We start from the raw sequence: 19,509 nt of genomic DNA, 5'->3' as shown, positions 1-19,509 counted from the left end.
GCTGGGATTAAAGGCGTGTGCCACCACGCCTGGCTTCCATCCTGTTTTATTTATTTATTTTATAACAAAGTGAAGTCATTTCTAAATATCTAGAAGTGATCATTTTTGCAGCAAAAGTTTTTAGTATGTGTGCCAAGGCTAGACCTAGATTATTTTTTTTAATATTTTGTGTTTTATTTTTATTTATTTGAGAGAGACAGACAGAGAATGGGCGCGCCAGGGCCTCCAGCCACTGCAAACGAACTCCAGACGCATGCGCCCCCTTGTGCATCTGGCTAACGTGGGTCCTGGGGAATTGAGCCTCGAACCGGGGTCCTTAGGCTTCACAGGCAAGCGCTTAACTGCTAAGCCATTTCTCCAGCCCTGGAAGATTCAAGACGAAGCCTATTTTTTAAATAATCTAGGTCAGCCCTGGAAGATTCAAGACGAAGCCTATTTTTTAAATAATCTAGGTCAGCCCTGGAAGATTCAAGACGAAGCCTATTTTTTAAATAATCTAGGTCTAGGGCTGGAGAAATGGCTTAACGGTTAAGCGCTTGCCTGTGAAGCCTAAGGACCCCGGTTCGAGGCTCGGTTCCCCAGGACCCACGTTAGCCAGATGCACAAGGGGGCGCACGCGTCTGGAGTTCGTTTGCAGAGGCTGGAGGCCCTGGCGCGCCCATTCTCTCTCTCTCTCTGCCTCTTTCTCCGTCTGTCACTCTCAAAAAAAAAAAAAAAAAAAAAGAATAGGCTTCACCTTGAATTTTCCAAATCTGTCTATGACACCGGCTTTTCTCCTATATTCTAAACTTCTTTAAGCTGGCCTGATCCTGGTACCTTTTTGAGGAGTGGCAATCTTAAAACACGTAAGAGAAATCTGAGCACACTGAGAAAGGAAAGGGAAAGGGCCAATTTATACATTTATCTGTGTGTCAAAAACATAAACATAGGGTTTCCCAAAACAATGACAGACTTCTGTCAGAGTACTTGATGACCCACCAAAGGCCAGTGATAAGACCCTATTGCTGAAGACTCCATACACAGCTGACGCGTAAAATGGAATGACATGGCTGGAAGCCAGGAGAGAGTCAGTCCCCAGACAGTCAGCGTGTCTAGTGCCAGAAGGCGCTACATAGGCGACTGGGGGAAATGACCAAGATCTGTCCAAGCAACACATTGTTTAACCTAATTAGCAACAAATAACCGGATGTGATGCCCACACAAGTGCAATAGTGGTACACAGCCATGGTGAGGAATCAATTGCTCTTGATTTGGCTAACTGATCCACTCAGTGGTACTAGACCCTTAGCTGGAGCTGGGAAACAAGTCAGAACCATACCCAAACACAAGCCCACTCTCCAATATCAAGCTACCATCAATCACGGGGTATAAGAGGGCCTACACCTATCAAACTGTCTATCAAAAAAGTAAGTGTTATCTCAATTTTCCGGGTGCTAACTTACTCTCCGTTGGAGAATCTGCTTCTCTTTTCCAGATAGATGCAGATCCTAAGAAGAGAGCTGCCCCAACATACCTCAAAAGGGGCCCAACTGAAACTAAGGACAACTGGCGAAATTAGCAAGGGTGATGTTTTCCTGTGAACCGGATACCAGCACAAAGGGGAAGGAGATCAACGCAGAGAAAAATCAACTCCTACCAAATCAGAGAGCCAAAGCCTCAGAGGTCCCCCAACACCTCAGCACTGAAGCAGACCAAAAATGAACCCAACATGGCTCAGGGAAATCTTGCGGAAGAGGGGGCAGAAAGAATGTCAGAGTTACATGTTGGGTCATGATTTGCAGAGACATTTATCATACTAATAACTGGGGGCTATCTCCACAATGCACGACCCATTTTCATTAACAAGGAGGGTCTAATGGGAGGGGGTAGATCACAGATGAGCCTAAATAATGGTACCAAACTGCCTGTATTCACTGAAATGAAAACTAATAAATTAAATTAAAAAAAAAAACATAGGGTTTTATTCAGGGGTTTGCATGCATGAGAGGAGGTGAAAGTCACTGAGAGGCTACTTCAGGGAAAGGCTCTCAGATGGTCATGTCACTCCCAACAGGTGCCACGATGTGTTTGCTCCAACACGACCTGGGATATCAGATCACAAACCGAGAGGCTGCAAATGCCAAATGGTACAAGTAAAGCTTCCAAAGGAGAAGGCATGCCCTCCAGGCATGGAAAAGAAGATCCATGAGAAATAGTTACTGCTTGATGCCAGGGGAGACCATCCATCGCCTACTGGAGGAAACTACATTTAAACACATTTTTATTTTTATTTATTTATTAGATAGATAGATAGAGAGAATGGGCATGCCAGGGCCTCTAGCCACTGCAAATGAACTCCAGATACATGCACCACCTTGTGCATCTGGCTTCTGTGGGACCTGGAGAATCGAACCTGAATCCTTTGGATTTGCAGGCAAGCATCTTAACCACTAAGCCATCTCTCCAGACTGAACTCTGCATTTTTAACAAGATCCCCTGGTGGTCAGTGTATAGGATACAGTTTGAGAGGCAATGTGGAGAATATATAAGATACATTTTAAACACTTAAAAATATATATTCTTATGTACTTTTTAAAAGAATTTTTAAAATATTTATTTATTTTTGATTTTTCGAGATAGGGTCTCACTCTAGCCCAGGCTGATCTGGAATTCACTATGGAGTCTCAGGGTGGCCTCGAACTCACAGAAATCCTCCTACCTCTGCCTCCCGAGTGCTGGGATTAAAGGCGTGCGCCACCACACCCGGCTAATATTTATTTATTTTTTTGAAAGAGAGAGAGAGAGTGAGAGAGCATGGGCACACCAGGACCTCTAGCCACTGCAAACAAACTTCAGAAGCATGTACCACTTTGTGCATCTGCCTTTACATGGGTCCTGAGGACTTGAACCTGGGTCCTTAGACTTCACAAGTAAACAGCTTAACCGGTAAGCCATCTCTCCAGCCCTTAAGCACTATTGAATTCATCCTATTTCCTTCCATGAAGGATGGCTGAAATGTGCTGGTAACATGCTAAATCTTCAAGAACTACCTCTGAGTACATGACCTGTCTGGGCATAGAAGATCACATGGCACAATTTCTAGTATTCCAACAAGCTATCATTGCTTTGAGAAAATTTCTTCTAATAAACGAATGACCAGATTCCAGCCCCATGTATTACATCACAGACTTAATAGCCTCTGGCAAATAGGCACATCATTTTACCTTTGATCTTGGAGGGGAAAGGTTACAGTACTTTGAGAGAAAGCTTATAGATACATTTGAAGCAACATTTCTAGTGTTTTATGGTGTCTTCTTTTTTTTTCCTTTTTTTTTTTCCGAGGTAGGGTCTCGCTCTAGCCCAGGCTGACCTGGAATTCACTCTGTAGTCTCAGGGTGGTCTTGAACTCATGGTGATCCTCCTACCTCTGCCTCCTGAGTGTTGGGAGTAAAGGCATGCGCTACCACGCTTGGCCAGTCATATGGTTTTTAATAATGAAGAATGTTTCAGCTGAGCATGGTGGTGCATGCCTTTAATCCCAGCACATGGGAGGCAGAGGCAGAGTTTGAGGCCACCCTGAGACTAGTGAATTCCAGGTCAGCCTGGGCTAGAACAAGATCCTACCTCAAAAAAAAAAAAAAAAAAAAAAAGTCTTGGGCTGGAGGGATGGCTTAGTGATTAAGGTGTTTGCCTGCAAAATCAAAGGACCCAGGTTCAATTCCCTAGGACCCATGTAAGCCAGACGCACAAGGTGGCACAAATTTCTGGAGTTCATTTGCAGTGGCTGGAGGCTCTGACGTGCCCATTCTCTCTGTCTGTCTGTCTGTCTCTGTCTCTCTCTCTGACTCTATCAAATAAATAAATAAAACTTAAAAAAAATTAAAAACAAATAAAATCTCGAGTGTTCTGTGAAAATTTGGATAAAGCAGAAGGAAGGGGTCAAGAGGATCTAAGGAAGGGCCTTGAGGAGAACTCTTAGAAAGTTCATTCCTACCTGATTGTCGGATCCGTTGAAGAGTTTGCTGGACTAGAACCTCTGATCTTGGGACAATGATGATGAAGTCCACTTTGCTAAAGTGGCCGAGGTCCAGGCTCTGGCTGCCACTGTCTGCGATGGCACACACTTGGGACAAGAGTTTCCTGGCAACTGTGAGTTGTGGTTGATAAATTTGGAAGGTTTCATTATCTAAATCTAAAATTTAAAACAAAACAAAAAAAAGTTGTAAGAACAATATTGCTTTAGTTCTGTGATGGTCACCATGAATCTATGTACAGACATAAACCGTGTAAGAGGTAAAACAATTTTTTCCCACCAAGAACTTTCACTTTCTGAATGCTGAGTTTTAATCAATTTGTCTACTTCCTCCCTAAAACTTGGCTGAGACGGTGTGTCCAGGAGTTAAATGTGGCAGATTTACAAATGTATTATCTAAAAAAATCAACAGATTGCCTTACAAATGCCTAATGCAACCCGCTCAGCACTTCCACCCTAATAGTGGAGACAGACAGATTGTCACAGCCCTGGGCAGGGCTCTGTTTAGGAAAGGGAGAGTGTTTAGGTTTTTAGGAATCTCAGCACAGGCCTTCCCAGCTCAGGAAGGGAGGTGATGTTGTAATTCCAAAGCTGGTTCCCTTGGGCCTTTGTGGATACCTCAGTCAACATTTCCTCTTCGGCAAGTCAGATGCAACATGGCCTGAAATGCCCTCCTGTGTGGCTCGATAACGTAGGTCACAGGGACACGGCCCTCCCTCCCTCTCTGCCCACTCCACTTGGCTTTGCCAGCACTTGTGACCTGGCAGGCTTAGGTGGTGTGATTAATGCCAGCGCTGATGCCAGCGCTATCTGAAGAGAGCTGACGTGTGACACGGGCAACTGTTCCTCTCAACAGGTGATGGATTACAAAACCCCATCCAGATACTACATGCATGTCAGGAGCTTTTTTTTTATTTTTTTGTTTATTTGAGAGTGACAGAGAGAGAGAGAAAGAGGCAGATAGAGAGAGAGAGAATGGGTGGGCCAGGACCTCTAACCACTACAAACGAACTCCAGATGCATGCGCCACCCTGTGCATCTGGCTTACGTGGGTCCTGGGGAATCGAGCCTCGAACTGGGGTCCTTAGGCTTCACAGGCAAGCGTTTAACTGCTGAGCCATCTCTCCAGCCCCTCAGTAACTCTTTATTGCAAGTGTTCACCAAGCAACCAATCTCTCATACATGTGTCAAGAACCAAGCTTAGTCAATAAAACACCTGGATAAGCAACCTCATCTTTTTTTTTTTTTTTTTAAGGATTACTTGTTATCAGGAACATCTTCCTACTACCATTCCCAACTTAGGGGTTTTTTTTGTTTGTTTGTTTGTTTTGTTTTGTTTTGTTTTACTTACAAGGAGTGCCAATCAAAACAAGCCTGTCTTCTGATTAATAACTAGACGGCCATTTCCCTCAGTTCACAGGTTGGATTGCATGGGAACTAAACATACAGATATATTTGTAGGATTTAATTTAGCAGACTTTGAGGTTTGATGAGACAGAAAAAGTATCTTCAATCAATATTTCTAGATATTGTACTTAGGGACTTGTATGTCTTCTGAGGGTTTTTTTTTTCTTTTTAAATTCTGAACCTGTTAGCTATTCAAAAGTTAATGAACCAGGCATGATGGCACATGCCTTTAATCCCAGCACTTGGGAGGCAGAGGTAGGAGGATGGCTGTGAGCTCATGGTCAGCCTGAGACTACATAGAGAATTCCAGGTCAGCCTGAGCTAGGGTGAGACCCTACCTTGAAAAACCAAAAAAACAAAACAAAACAAAACAAAAGTTAATGGTAAACATGCTTCAGATCCTCTGGTTGATGGCTTTAGCACCAAATACCTCCCAGAAGTCAAAACACTTTATGGACGGTGTTTGCATTTGTTTGTATAAAAGGAGCTGACGCCAAGCTCCGCCAATTTTATGGCCTGAGCCATCCTCAACTATAAATGACACATTCCTATCAGGAGGTGGCCACATGGCTGTCAGCAGCGGCTTATGCGAGTCTGTTTCCTTTCTCTTCTTCCTCTGGTTCTCTTTCCTGTCGTCCTGTCCTGTCTGTCGTGTGTCAGCCTGTCAATCGGTGAACTGGGGAAGGACTTTTAACCCCAAGGACGCCGATCTAATGGGGGGGTCTCATCAGTCCTCTGACCTGATGTAGGGTGCATAACGTGTGAGTGTTGCTGCTCTGTCAGGAAGGCCTCACCTTCCCTGACATGATGAGGGGTTTACAGGTCAGAGGGGAAGAGAAAGTGAGGGTGCCAAGATCCTGCACGGCCTGAGGTGCACTTTTTTTTTAAAAAAATTTATTTATTTGAGAGCGACAGACACAGAGAGAAAGACAGATAGAGGGAGAGAGAGAGAATGGGCGCGCCAGGGCTTCCAGCCTCTGCAAACGAACTCCAGATGCGTGCACCCCCTTGTGCATCTGGCTAACGTGGGACCTGGGGAACCGAGCCTCGAACCGGGGTCCTCAGGCTTCACAGGCAAGCGCTTAACCACTAAGCCATCTCTCCAGCCCATGCACTTTTTTTTTTGACATAATTCTTTGAAGCCCATAGCAAGCACAGTTGCGCGTATGTAACTGGCAGAGCTAAGGAAAAAGTACTGCAGGTCCTAGAATTGTTGTGTGTGGGGAGGGGGAAAGGAAGTGTTTAGTGTTCAAGATAAAGTATGCTAGTTCATGCCTATAATCCCAGCACTCAGGAGGCTGAGGCAGGAAGATTGCAAATTTGAGGTCAGCATAGACTACATAGAAAGCATCTGCTTAGAAGAAAGAAGGGTGTGTGGGGAGGGATAATGATTTTGGTTTTAGATTTAGGAGACTTGTACAAAGCCTTCCATCCAGGCTACAAGTAAGGCTTTTTATTTTTTTTATTTGAACCCAACTCATTGTGTCGACAATTATGAAAAGTCTTGTGTAACCGGGCGCGCGCCTTTAATCCCAGCACTCGGGAGGCAGAGGTAGGAGAATGGCCGTGAGTTCGAGGCCATTCTAAGACTACATTAGTGAATTCCAGGTGAGCCTGGGTTAGAGCGAGACCCTACCTCGAAAAACAAAAAGCAAAAGCCTTGTGTCCATGACTTCAGGACTCTTCAAAACCCTGTGATTTAGCTTCCATGTCTGTCCCAAGGCCTGATTCCTTCCTGTCTGCCTGAGGCGACATTACCTATGTTTTGTGTGGGGACCATAGCGGCAGCCTCCTGGGGCGACACACACTCATGAAGGTCTCCGTTAAAGGGGGTGACCACACTGTCTCCTCTTCGTTGTCGCATCTTTTCCAGCAGCTTGTCCAGGTCATCACCTGTGTCCGAATAAAGATAAGACGGCGGAATGATACGCCGGATCGCCCGGATCGCGCTTATCAGTTTTCAAACTGGGCCGTCAGGCGGGTTCATCATCGAGATTTGTAAGCAGACCAGCAATTCGTGTTAGAGTTTTCCCCTGGTCCCTCCTGTAGGATGTCTCCACAGTGTGTGAAAGCTGACACGCTTTCACACGCCGCATCTCTTTTGACTTGCATCATTGAGTCAAAAGCAGGCAGCATGAGACTATTCTATTTCCATGTGACATATGAGAAAACTGCAACCGAGACACAGAGAGAGAGAGAGAGACTGGCCCAAGGTCATTCAACAAAGTCCTGGCTAAGCTGAGGTTTTCGTCTAGCATCATGGTCCTTCCTCTGGACAGCGCCCCCCGCCCCCCACGGCTTCCTGCGGTGTTAGTCACAGTATGTATGGTCAGGATAAACCATTCCCAGCGAAAAGATCGGCCAGCGAGCTTTGGCCCCAAACTCATCTGTGCAGGCGGAGATTGAAATAGGCACTCACCTAACGACGTGGTTTTGAAATGCGATGCCAGGAAACTGACCTTTCCTGTGATGAGCTCATAACTAATTTCTTTCAAAAACTCGCTTGTGGTGAGCATGCTCTCTGCCAGAGCCCGGGACTGGTGCTGACCTGGAGGACGGAGGGGGAGAAGGGATGACTCATCACGGAGACCAAGTGCCCACTGCCATGGTGATTACAACAGCCACGGCTGGAGCGCAGAGTATGCGTCTACATACAGGCGTTGGATGAAGAAAACCACGGCATGTCAGAATCGGGATAGTTGCGTAGCATTTGAAATGTCAATTTGGAGGCTACAGATAATCAGAGAAAATGTTCAAAACACAATGCTAGGTGATCAAGGGAGGAAAAAAATGAGGTTTGCAACTGGAAACATGTGCATATGCATATTTTTAGAGATAGGAAAGACTCTGGGGAAAAATGTGTTTGCACAGTTGTCTTAAGTACTTACTTTAAAAATGTACACTTGGGGGACTGGAGAGATGGCTTGGTGGTTAAGGCATTTGCCTGCAAAGCCAAAGGATCCCAGTTCGATTCTCCAGGGCCCACGTAAGCCAGATGCACAAGGGGGCGCATGCATCTGGAGTTTGTTTGCAGCGGCTGGAGGCCCTGGTGCTCCCATTATCTCTCTCTCTCAAATAAATAATTAATTAAATATTAAAAAAAAGAAAAATGTAAACTTGGCCTGGAGAGATGAGTCAGTGGTTAAGATGCTTGCCTGCAAAGCCTAATGACTCAAGTTCAATTCTCCAGTGGCCATGTACAGCCAGATGCGCCTGCATCTGGAATTCATTTGCAGTGGTTGGAGGTCCTGGTGTGCCTATTCTCCCTGTCTCTGTATGCTTGCAAATAAATAAAAATATGTTTAAAAATGCCACAAACTTAAGCTGCTTTTAGAAATGAACATTTTAAAATTAACAGATCACACTACTTGGCAAACATAACGCAGAAGGATAGACAGACAGGTTTTGTCAATGTGCATGTGGGGTGGGGGGCAGGCTTGGTCCTTCAGTAGGAAGACGTGAGATTCATTCAGTACAGAGGAGAGAGAAGCAATAATTGAGCCCAAATGGTGTCACGGATGCTGCCTGGTAGAGAATCAGCACAAAAACAATTAAAAACAAACAAACAAACAAACATGCACATTTGATAATGTATCCACTTTCTAAAGAGTGAATGTTATGAAAATAGATTCTTCCATGAAGAGGAGAATGTATGCGCTAAGATTCTGGCAAACATGACTGATTGGCATAAACCACCTGTGGCAGTGGCTTTATCACATGCTAGAGTGGCAAAACCTTTTAAGGACAGAAGGCCCATGAGTCCAGGGTGTCTGTTTCAAGGGTGAGCTTTGAAAGAATGTCCCCATAACCAGGTGCCAGGGGCACTGGCTGAGCTGAGGGCTGTTAACACCTGACCTGAGGTTAAAAGTTAAAATTGGAAGGACCCAAGTGGCAGTAATTAACCTGAGGCCAATTACATGGATGTCTAAAGCACCTAATTATTATTTTATTATGTCTTATATTTATTTATTTATTTATTTATTTATTTATTTATTTATTTATTTAGCAGAGAAAGAGGGGAGAGAGAGAGTGAGAGAGAATGGGTATGCCAGGGCCTCCAGCTACTGTAAGAAAACTCCAGACGTGGATGCCCCCTTGTGCATCTGGCTAATGTGGGTCTTGGGGAATCGAACCTGGTTCCTTTGGCTTTGCAGGCAAATGCCTTAACTGCTAAGCCATCCCCTCCAGCCCACTACTACTATTATTATTCTTTTAAAATATTTTTTAATTTATTTATTTGAGAGTGACAGACAGAGAAAGAAAGAAGCATATAGAGAAAGAGAGGATGGGCGTGCCAGGGCTTCCAGCCACTGCAAACGAACTACAGATGCATGCGCCCCCTTGTGCATCTGGCTAACGTGGGTCCTGGGGAACCGAGCCTCGAACCAGGGTCCTTAGGCTTCAGAGGCAAGCGCTTAACCGCTAAGCCATCTCTCCAGCCCTTATTATTATTTTTTAAGCAGATGGCTGAATGAGTGCGTTAAATAAATGGCAAAAACCACTCACCTAACACCACTACACAAAATTCATTTCCTCTGATTTTCGATGCACAAATCGCCACGACATAATCTGGTAGCTTTTGGTAGTGTTTCATCTCGCTGAGAATCCTCAGTGTCTCTGAAATGCCCTCTGCCAAAGAGTTCTGGGTGACAATCACATGCACCAAGTCCTGAGACACGCTGGCGATTAATCGAGCAAGCCAGGGGAGCTGTCCTGGTGACACAGGTGTACACGAAGTGCCCATTGGCAAGGTTCGTTCTCTCAGAGTAAATTCCTGCATAGCTTTGAGCATAATTTGCTCAAATTCTTCCCTGAGAGGTATCTGATCAGGACCTGTCGTAGAGAGGATTACAGCTAGAATTTTAAAAAGTCACAGGTAGAAGAAACATAACCCACCCACCATCCTGGTTTTCTCTACCACCACCATACTCCAACTGGCAAGTTAATAACTCTTCCTTGCAGCAGTCCCAAAGATGTGTGTGTGTGTGTGTGTGTGTGCGTGTGTGTGTAGAAAAATATATATCACGTACTAATCACTTAACATTGGGAAAAGTTCTTTTTTCTCTCAGCCTAAATTAAAAAAAAAAAATCAGACTCAATAAAAAACTTAGGGGCTGATATTGGAGAGTGGGCTTATGTTTGGGTATGGTTCTGACTTGTTTCCCAGCTCCAGCTATGGGTCTCGTACCACTGAGGGGATCAGTTAGCCAAATCAAGAGCAGTTGGTTCCCCACCATGGCTGTGTGCCACTATTGCACTTGTGTGGGCATCACATCAGGTAATTTGTTGCTAATTAGGTTAGACAATGAGTTCTTGGACAGATCTTGGTCATTTCTTCCAGTCGCCCATGTAGCACCTTCTGGCACTAGACACGCTGACTGTCTGGGGACTGACTCTCTCCTGGCTTCCAGCCATGTCATTCCATTTTACGTGTCAGCTGTGTATGAAGTCTTCAGCAATAGGGTCTTACCACTGGCCTTTCGTGGGTCATCAAATACTCTGACAGAAGTCTGTCATTGTTTTGGGAAACCTTGTAGGTTTCTCTGATCAAAAGCTCATTGTGGATGATAGCCCCAAGCTGGAAGGGGGGGGGGTTATATAGGTCAGTGCCCACTAAGAAATTGAGGAAAAACATAACTAATATACAAGAGTTAGAGAGGAGAGAGAGAGAGGGGAGGAGAGGGAGGGAGGGAAGAAGATTTAGGTTAGTCTTGATCCTACCCTCTCCAGTGTCTTGTGGTTCAGGTGTTTCCTGTAAGGGTCTAGTGAAGGTTCAGCCATTTGCTCTGTCTTTTAGGAAGTAGAATTTTATGGTACCATTGCCGTTTGGGTCACGATTACTATTTTCCACCCTTCGATGCCCTCCCCGCCCTCCCATCCATCCTATTGTCTAGTCCATGAGATGCTTGCTAGGTATGCACTCTCCAATATCAAGCTACCATCAATCATGGGGTACAAGAGGGCCTACACCTATCAAACTCTCTATCAAAAAAGTAAGTGTTACCTCAATTTTCCGGGTGCTAACTTACTCTCTGTTGGAGAATCTGCTTCTCTTTTTCAGATAGATGCAGATCCTAAGGAGAGAGCTGCCCCAACATACCTCAAAAGGGGCCCGACTGAAACTAAGGACAATTGGCGAAACAAGCAAAGGTGATGTTTTCCTGTGATCTGGATACCAGCACAAAGGGGAAGGAGACCAACACAGAGAAAAATCAACTCCTACCAAATCAGAGAGCCAGAGCCTCAGAGACCCTCAACACCTCAGCACCGAAGCAGACCCAAAATGAACCCAACATAGCTCAGGGAAATTTTGCGGAAGAGGGGGCGGAAAGAATGTCAGAGCCACATGTTGGGTCATGATATGCAGAGACATTTATTGTACCAATAACTGGAGACTAACTCCACAATGCACAACCCATTTATATCAACAAGGAGGGTCCAATGGGACGGGGTAGATCATAGATGAGCCTAAACAATGGTACCAAACTGCCCGTATTTGCTGAAAAGAAAACTAATAAATTAAATTAAAAAAAAAAAACAACTTAGGGGCTGGAGAGATGGCTTAGCGGTCAAGACCCTTCCCTGCAAAGCCAAAGGACCCGGGTTCCATTCTCCAGGTCTCACATAAGCCAGATGCACAAGGGGGCGCACGCGTCTGGAGTTCATTTAGAGTGGCTGGAAGCCCTGGCGCGCCCATTCTCTCTCTTCCTCTGCCTTGTTCTCTTTCTCAAATAAATAAAATATATATTAAAAAAGAGAAAATGATTTTTAAAAAAATAAATAAATAAAAATAAAATTTTAAAAATTAGACTCTAGTTCTCTATTTTCTAGTCATGCTTTCTCTACAGGAAGACACACTAAGATACAGCATCAATCCCATTCTACGCATTAAGAGGTGACCAGCGCAGGAAGCATACCAATGACTTCTTGCTCCGTCAACCTACTGGAAAGCAATCAATGTTAGGTTTCCTTCGTCTCCATTTTGTTCATACGTACACTGGAAAACACTTTAACATATTGCCTGTACACCTAATTTTGAGAACAAGGTACAGAGGAGGATTATGTTTTTCACTCCCAATTTATATGTTTCCAGCCCCATAGTTTCCCCAGGTGGAGAATGTTCTCAGCTTCTCATTATTTCCCTGTGTGCTGGTCTGTTAAATACGGCATTTGTATCAACATACGATACATCCCTACAAAGTTTCTAAACAACAACAACAATAATAATAATAATGGAAGCTGGGTGTGGTGGTGCATGTCTTAATCCCAGCATTTAGGAGGCAGGAGAAGGAGGATCGCTGAGAGTTCAAGGCTACCCTGAGACTACATAGTGAATTCCAGGTCAGCCTGGGCTAAAGCAAGAGGCTATCTTGAAAAACTAATTTAAAAAAAGTAACAAAAAAATAAAATAAGATAAAAGAGAAAAAAAACAAGGCATTTGGTCTTTCCCAGCCACAGTTAGTGTTAAGCTAATTCTGCTACTCTGTGATCCCTAGAGGTGGGGAGTTTTGATTTTTGTTCTCTTTAGAAACTCAACCAGTCTTTAGAATAACAGTAAGCACCCAATGGGCATAGGTAATTTCTACCTTTAGTTTAATTTAAAACCAAGGAGAATATATTCATTCCCTCGAGCCTGTTCTTTTCTTGCTGGGTGAATGCGAGAGTTGAAACTCAAGGATTCCTGCCTTGGTATCATGATCTGAGGCTGGGCAGTGGCTTCATAACCCGAGGGGAAGGACCCCTTGCGAAATAACACGAAATACACACGATAAGGATGGGGTGTCTGTCTCAAAGGAGACACCGTGATGAGTCAGAAACCACTGTTATCTATAATGGAGATTTAAGTGGTCTCCTGGTCCTGCTCATTTTTTTTTTTTTTTTCTGAGAAAGTAAGAAAATGAGGGAGTTAGTCATGTTTTTTGTTTTTTTTTAAAAAAAAAAAAAAAAAGGAAATTAAATGTAATATTGCACATTAAAAACCATCAACACCAAGCAGGTGTGGTGCTCACGCCTTTAATCCTGGCACTGAGGAGGCTAAAGGAAGCTGATCACCATGAGTTGGAGACCAGCCTGGGCTAAGAGTGAGTTCAAGGTCAACCTGGGCTAGAGTGAGACCCTGCCTAAAAAGAAAAGCAATGACAAAAACGAACTTGAGATGAGAAAAACAAAACAGATCACTTTTTCCAGGATCGGTTGAAGGCAGAGAGAGATAGGAGGGTGGAAATCTCACAGATTGTGATGCTCACAGTAAGTTTGTCAGGCGGGGGTGGGCATGGGGTGGAGGACAGAGGTGTAGTCTGGTGGTAGCGCACTTGCCTAGTATGAGAAAGGCTGTGGGTTCAATACTTGGGATTCCACCCACCCAACCACTGAAAAGCAGGTGGCTCTGTCTCCAGTTCCTTACTGTCTTTCACTGGAAACTGGAGAGCTCAAAGCCTAGTTCATTGTCATGTCCATGAGACCCATTATAAGCCAAGATTTAGCCACATGGTCTGTGAGAGGACGCACAAGGAATCCAAATATTATGGCATTTGGGGGAACCAAATTATCTGATATACTCCTAGCATTTTCTGTCATTTTAGAACTCATTTGATTGAATTTCTCTTAGAAATCAGAAAAAGAAAAAAAAAAAAAAAAAAAAAATAACAGCCCCCCCCACCCCGACACAACATGGCCTGGATATCCATGACCTCACAGTGCCTGACACTACCTATACAAGACCATCATAATAGGAAGAAAAGATGATGACATCAAAATAAAAGAGAGACTGAGAGGGGGAGGGGATATGATGGAGACTGGAGTTTCAAAAGGGAAAGTGGGGGGAGGGAGGGCATTGCCTTGGGATATTGTTTACAATCATGGAAGTTGCTAATTATAAAAATAATAAAATTAAATACAATTAAAATTAAAGAAAAAAAGAAAGAAAGAAAAGGAAGCTGGTTATGGTGGCCCATGCCTTTAATCCCAGCACTTGGGAGGCAGAGGTAGGAGGATCGCCGTGAGTTCAAGATCACTCTGAGACTACATAGTGAATTCCAGGTCAGTCTGAACTAGAGTGAGACCCTACCCTACCTCAGAAAATCAAAATAGATTTTTCAGATTGTGAAATAACAGAAAAACATTTTTAGAGTGGCTATCATGGAAAAGCCTGCTCTTTCTGAAAAATGTTGCACTTTGTCACCTCTCAGTAACTTAGCCACAGAAGCATTTAAAACTGTCCTTTTAGAAGTCTGCATTTGTTTTTAATGTCTATAATGTATGGCATATGTGAAATTACTCTTACTGCCTCTCAAACCTCTGGATGCAAAATAATTTTTTTTTCTAGTTGAGAGGCAGAGAAGTTTCCATAAACAAAGTTTAGATTAAAAGAAAATTTTAAAAAAACGAAGTAATAGGGGCTGGAAAGATTGCTCAATGATTAAGGCACTTGCCTGCAAAGCCTAACAACCCAGGTTCAGTTCCCTAGTATCTATGTAAAGTCAGACGCACAAAGTGGCACATGCATCTGGAGTTTAATTACAGCAGCTGGAGACCCTGGCACACTTGTTCTGTCTCTTCTATTTGCAAATAAATAAATAAGTTATAAAGCTGGGCGTGGTGGTGCACACCTTTAATCCCAGCACTCGGGAGGCAGAGGTAGGTGGATTGCTGTGAGTTCAAGGCCACCCTGAGACTATATAGTGAGTTCCAGGTCAGCCTGGACTAATGTGAGACCCTACCTCAAAAAACAAAACAAAACAAAAATAAATAAATAAGTTATACACACACACACATATTTTTTTGAAGTAGGGGTCTCGCTCTAGCCCAGGCTGACCTGGAATTCACTATGTAGTCTCAGGGTGGCCTTGAACTCACAGTGATCCTCCTACCTCTGCCTCCCGAGTGCTGGGATTAAAGGTGTGTGCCACCATGCCCAGCTCTATAAATTAAAAAACAAAAAACAAAAAACAGTAGATGTTCATTTTGCACACAGACCTAACTGACTGAAATGAAAGTTATGGAGAGAACTGATCCTATATGACAGAAAATAGTCTTGTTTTTAATTCAATTGAACTTTTCTACGGCAAGAGACTTTAGAAATTTAAAGAACACTTTGTTTTGATCAGGTTTATTTAATTAACTTGGACTTTAGCTTAAAAAAAAATTTAAATACTTTTATTTATTATTTATTAGAGAAAGAGAAAGAGAATGGATGTGCCAGGCAACCAGCTGCTGCAAATGAACTCCAGACACATGTGCCACCTTGTTGATCTGGCTTATGTGGGTCCTGGGGAATATAAATAACCTGGGTCCTTAAAATTGGCAGGCAAGTGCATTAACTGCTAAGCCATCCCTCTAGCCCACTTTTTTTTTTTCTTTTGGTTTTCCAAAGTAGGGTCTCACTCTAGCCCAGGCTGACCTGGAATGAATTCACTAGGTAGTCTCAGGGTGGCCTTGAACTCATGGTGATCCTCCTACCTCTGCCTTCCAAGTGCTGGGATCAAAGGCATGCGCCACCACGCCCGACTCCCACTTGGGTTTTTTAAAGCGATTGTTAAGGTTGGAATAAATGATACAATGATCAGCTTGGTTTGCTATACTAAATAGCATTTGTTGCATGAAGCTTTTGCCTTACTGATCCTGGGGGTATCTGGATGTGACTTAGAAGATAGTCCAAAGTCTGGAACAATTTCAACTATGGTGTCTAATGAGCCACACACCCAGGTGATTTTGATAATTTCAAAAGCATGGTTTGCAGGTTGCAGGTCTGTGATAGAGTGGTTTTCATGGGGACTGTGAAGCTTTGCTAGTTCCCAAGGCCCATGTCAAAACAGAGCCCATATGGAGACCTCCAAAGGGGGCTGGAGAAGATGGGTTAGCGGTTAAGGCATTTGCCTGCAAAGCCAAAGGACCCCAGCTGATTGCCAAGGACCCACATAAACCAGATGCAATGTTTTTTAAAAAACATTGTTTAATCCCAGTATTTTTTTTAAGCACCAAAGAATGTTCTAACAACTTTAAAAAAAAAAAACTTCTTGAGCACATATAAAACGTTTATATGTATTTTTACACCTCAAACGTTTTTTCTAAGTAAATCAGTGGCTCCAAGAGTATGTAATTAGGATGCATACTTGATGGCCCACTCCAGTTTGCAAAATAAAGGACATTTCAATGTAAATACTGCAGAACCCCACAGTAGCGTCACCTGCAGGTACCTTTTGTGGACCTCAGGGGGGAAGTGAAGAGTTCATGACCTAGGTATCACCCTTACCCTAAGGCCTAGGGGATGTCCCAGGGAAGGCCACAGTTAGTACCTACGGGAAGGAGGAAGGCATCGTGGGACCACATCAAAGGGGTACAGCACTGGAAGAAATAAACGGGTGTGAAGGCAGCGGCCACAGAAGATAAAAAGGCGAATTGGAAATCTAGGGAATGTCGGTCATAGACAATGGCCACACTTGCAGTGAAGCGCTGGCTTCGCCTGACTCCCAGGGCAAAACCCTCTGAAATTTCTGCCTCTATTGGTTACTTTGAAGACCGCGGTAGCATCAAGAGAACGGACACTAGGTGGCGCAATGCGCCTATTTTAGGACACAAGCAACGCTAAAAGGGACAAAGCAACCCAGCAAAGGGAAAAGCCCAAGAACTGCGCTGAAGGAAAGAATGTTAGAAATCAAAGGAGGGTGAGTGAGTGGAGGTGACTATATAAAGAAAACAGTACATTAAAAAAAAAAAAAAAAAAGAACAAAAACGGTCACCGGCAAATGACTCCAAAGTAACTCACCCAGCCGCACGAGATACTGTATGGTGAGAAGGATCATGTTTTCCACACTCAGGAGCTGGGGGCTACCCAACCCTAGTTGTTCCAAATCTTTGTTTTCCAACTGTGGAACCTTGTAGCAATTCACCAGCAGAGGACTCACGACAATGTCACCAACATTTCCATAGAAATAAGGTAAAGTGCCATAGCCTGCCCCAGAAACAGCCGAGTTAACAAACACCTGAAACATGTTCTGAGCTCTGTTCCCCCCACCCCCGCCCCCTGCACACGCCTGCTCAGTGGGAAACAAAGATGTCCCAGAAGTGCCCCCACCCTCGGGGATGGCTACCCAACAAACGCTCCCCTGAGCTCACAATCTCGGATGCCCTAAATTCTGTTTCCCACGGAAGGGACGTGTTAACCTGTTCCTGCTAGAGAAGGTTGATGGGAAGCAAAACATCTTCGCATCCTTCATAAAAAATAATTTGGGGGAGGGGGAGGCTGGGGAAGATGGCTCAGTGGTTAAAGGCACTTGCTTGAAATGCCTGTGGCCTGGGTTCGATTCCTTAACACTCATGAAAAGCGTGTAAAATGGAGCATGCATCTGGAGTTCTTTGCAGTGGCAAGAGGCCCTGGTGTGTCCATATTCTCTCAAACAGATATAATAACACACACACACACACACACACACACACACACACACACACAGAGTTTTGGGCTACAGACAGAGATAGATGGTTAAAGGCACTTGGTTGCAAAGTGTGACAGCCAAGGTTTGATTCCCCAGTACCCATATAAAGCCAGATACACAAAGTGGCACATGTGCCTGGGGTTCATTTGCAGCCATAGGAGGCCCTGGCACTCCCATTCTCTCTCTCATTCTCTCTCTTCCAAATAAATAAATATTAAAAAAAATGGATTTTGAAGCTGGGTGTGGTGGTGCATGTCTTTAATCCTAGCACTCGGGAGGCAGAGGTAGGAGGATCGCCTTGAGTTCGAGGCCACTCTGCATTAGTGAATTCTAGCTCAGCCTGGGTTAGTGAGACCCTACCTCAAAAAATTAAAAAAAAAATTTTTTTTGATAAAGTTCCATTCCTGACCCATTTTCTTTCTGGGTGAGACAAAAACAAAACAAAACGCACACACACAAACACCACAATAATAACATATAGTAACATGTTTACTTCCTGAAGGTTTTTTGGGGGGAGCTAAAGTCACTGATATGTATGTGTGTGTGTGTGTGTGTGTGTGTGTATGTATGTATGTGTGTGTGTGTATATATATATATATATATATATATATGATTTTATTTTTCAAAGTAGGGTCTTCCTCTATCTAGCCCAGGTTGACCTGGAATTCAGTATGTAGTCTTAGGCTGGCTTCAAACTTATAATGATCCTCCTACCTCTGCCTCTGGGATTACAGGTGTGCATCACCACACCCAGCTGATGGCAATATTTTGCCAGCTACTGGTGCTTAGGTATTTCCTACTCCTTTGGGTATATTAGCGATTTTATTATTATTAATTATTATTATTATTATTATTATTATTATTATTTGCTTAGTTTTCTGTGAATGGCAGGAGATAGCCTCAAAGCCTCTTAGAAGTAGACAGGCTAAAAATATGCTGAAAACACACCGTATTTTGGTGGTGTGGCAGAGGAGGCAGGCCGACTCTGTGCCCATGATCTTCATATCTTTCCAAGGCTGAGTTACGTTATGATGAAGCTTGGCGACTTCCTGGGTCTCGGGGAAGTTAAAACAATGGGGATTCCCCCATGCCTACAGACCCAGGATGAGAACCTAGGGCAGCCTGATAAGGCCAGGGCTTGCGGCTAAACCATCCAAGTCCACTGAGTCAGGCCAACCGCAAGAGCAGATAAGAAGCCGACACACACTACCTGTTATCCCGGAGGGAAAGCAGGCAGCTTCCTGCCTAGGCCTGAATGGCACCGAGGAGACTGTGGGTGTGAAAGGTCCTCAATTAGTCTTGGAATGCAGGGATTGGAGGCTTGGAATTTAGGCCCTGACACTTCTATACCACTTCTTGCATATAGCCTGGAAAGGCACCAGGACTGTTAAAGTCACTGATTCACAGGCAGGCGCTGCCCGCTGGTTCAGACCTGAGCCTGTGGGGTTTCTTGCTTCTCCTAAGCAACCTTAGCTTGTTGCATTCTCTATGGCGTTTGGCTTGCTACAATGGAGCTGCTCCTTTTTTCCCAACCTGTTCACTCTTATCAACCTTCAGGACAGAGCTTAAAACCTTTCAGACCCTTCCAGTGAGAGGTGAGCCCTCTCCCCCATGACCTCTTCAACTCTTGGCTGTGAACCTCTGCCAGCTAGTGTGTTG

At 44.1% G+C, this 19,509-nt stretch overlaps 1 protein-coding gene across 1 annotated transcript in view; it reads right to left on the bottom strand.

The window, feature by feature from the left end:
- Positions 1-19,509, bottom strand: part of Greb1l (GREB1 like retinoic acid receptor coactivator) — a 296,540-nt gene that overhangs the window by 67,808 nt on the left and 209,223 nt on the right. Inside the window, exons 12-16 of the mRNA XM_045135088.1 lie at positions 17,184-17,369; positions 9,926-10,252; positions 7,839-7,967; positions 7,178-7,312; positions 3,974-4,171 (exon numbers count right to left, since the gene is read on the bottom strand). Of these exons, the coding sequence (XP_044991023.1) occupies positions 3,974-4,171; positions 7,178-7,312; positions 7,839-7,967; positions 9,926-10,252; positions 17,184-17,369 (975 nt within the window). The remainder of the gene's footprint in view (positions 1-3,973; positions 4,172-7,177; positions 7,313-7,838; positions 7,968-9,925; positions 10,253-17,183; positions 17,370-19,509) is intronic.

Source organism: Jaculus jaculus, chromosome 15, assembly GCF_020740685.1.
Source record: "Jaculus jaculus isolate mJacJac1 chromosome 15, mJacJac1.mat.Y.cur, whole genome shotgun sequence".
In the NCBI taxonomy this organism is placed as follows: domain Eukaryota; kingdom Metazoa; phylum Chordata; class Mammalia; order Rodentia; family Dipodidae; genus Jaculus; species Jaculus jaculus.
This window is presented reverse-complemented; position numbering and strand designations above follow the sequence as displayed.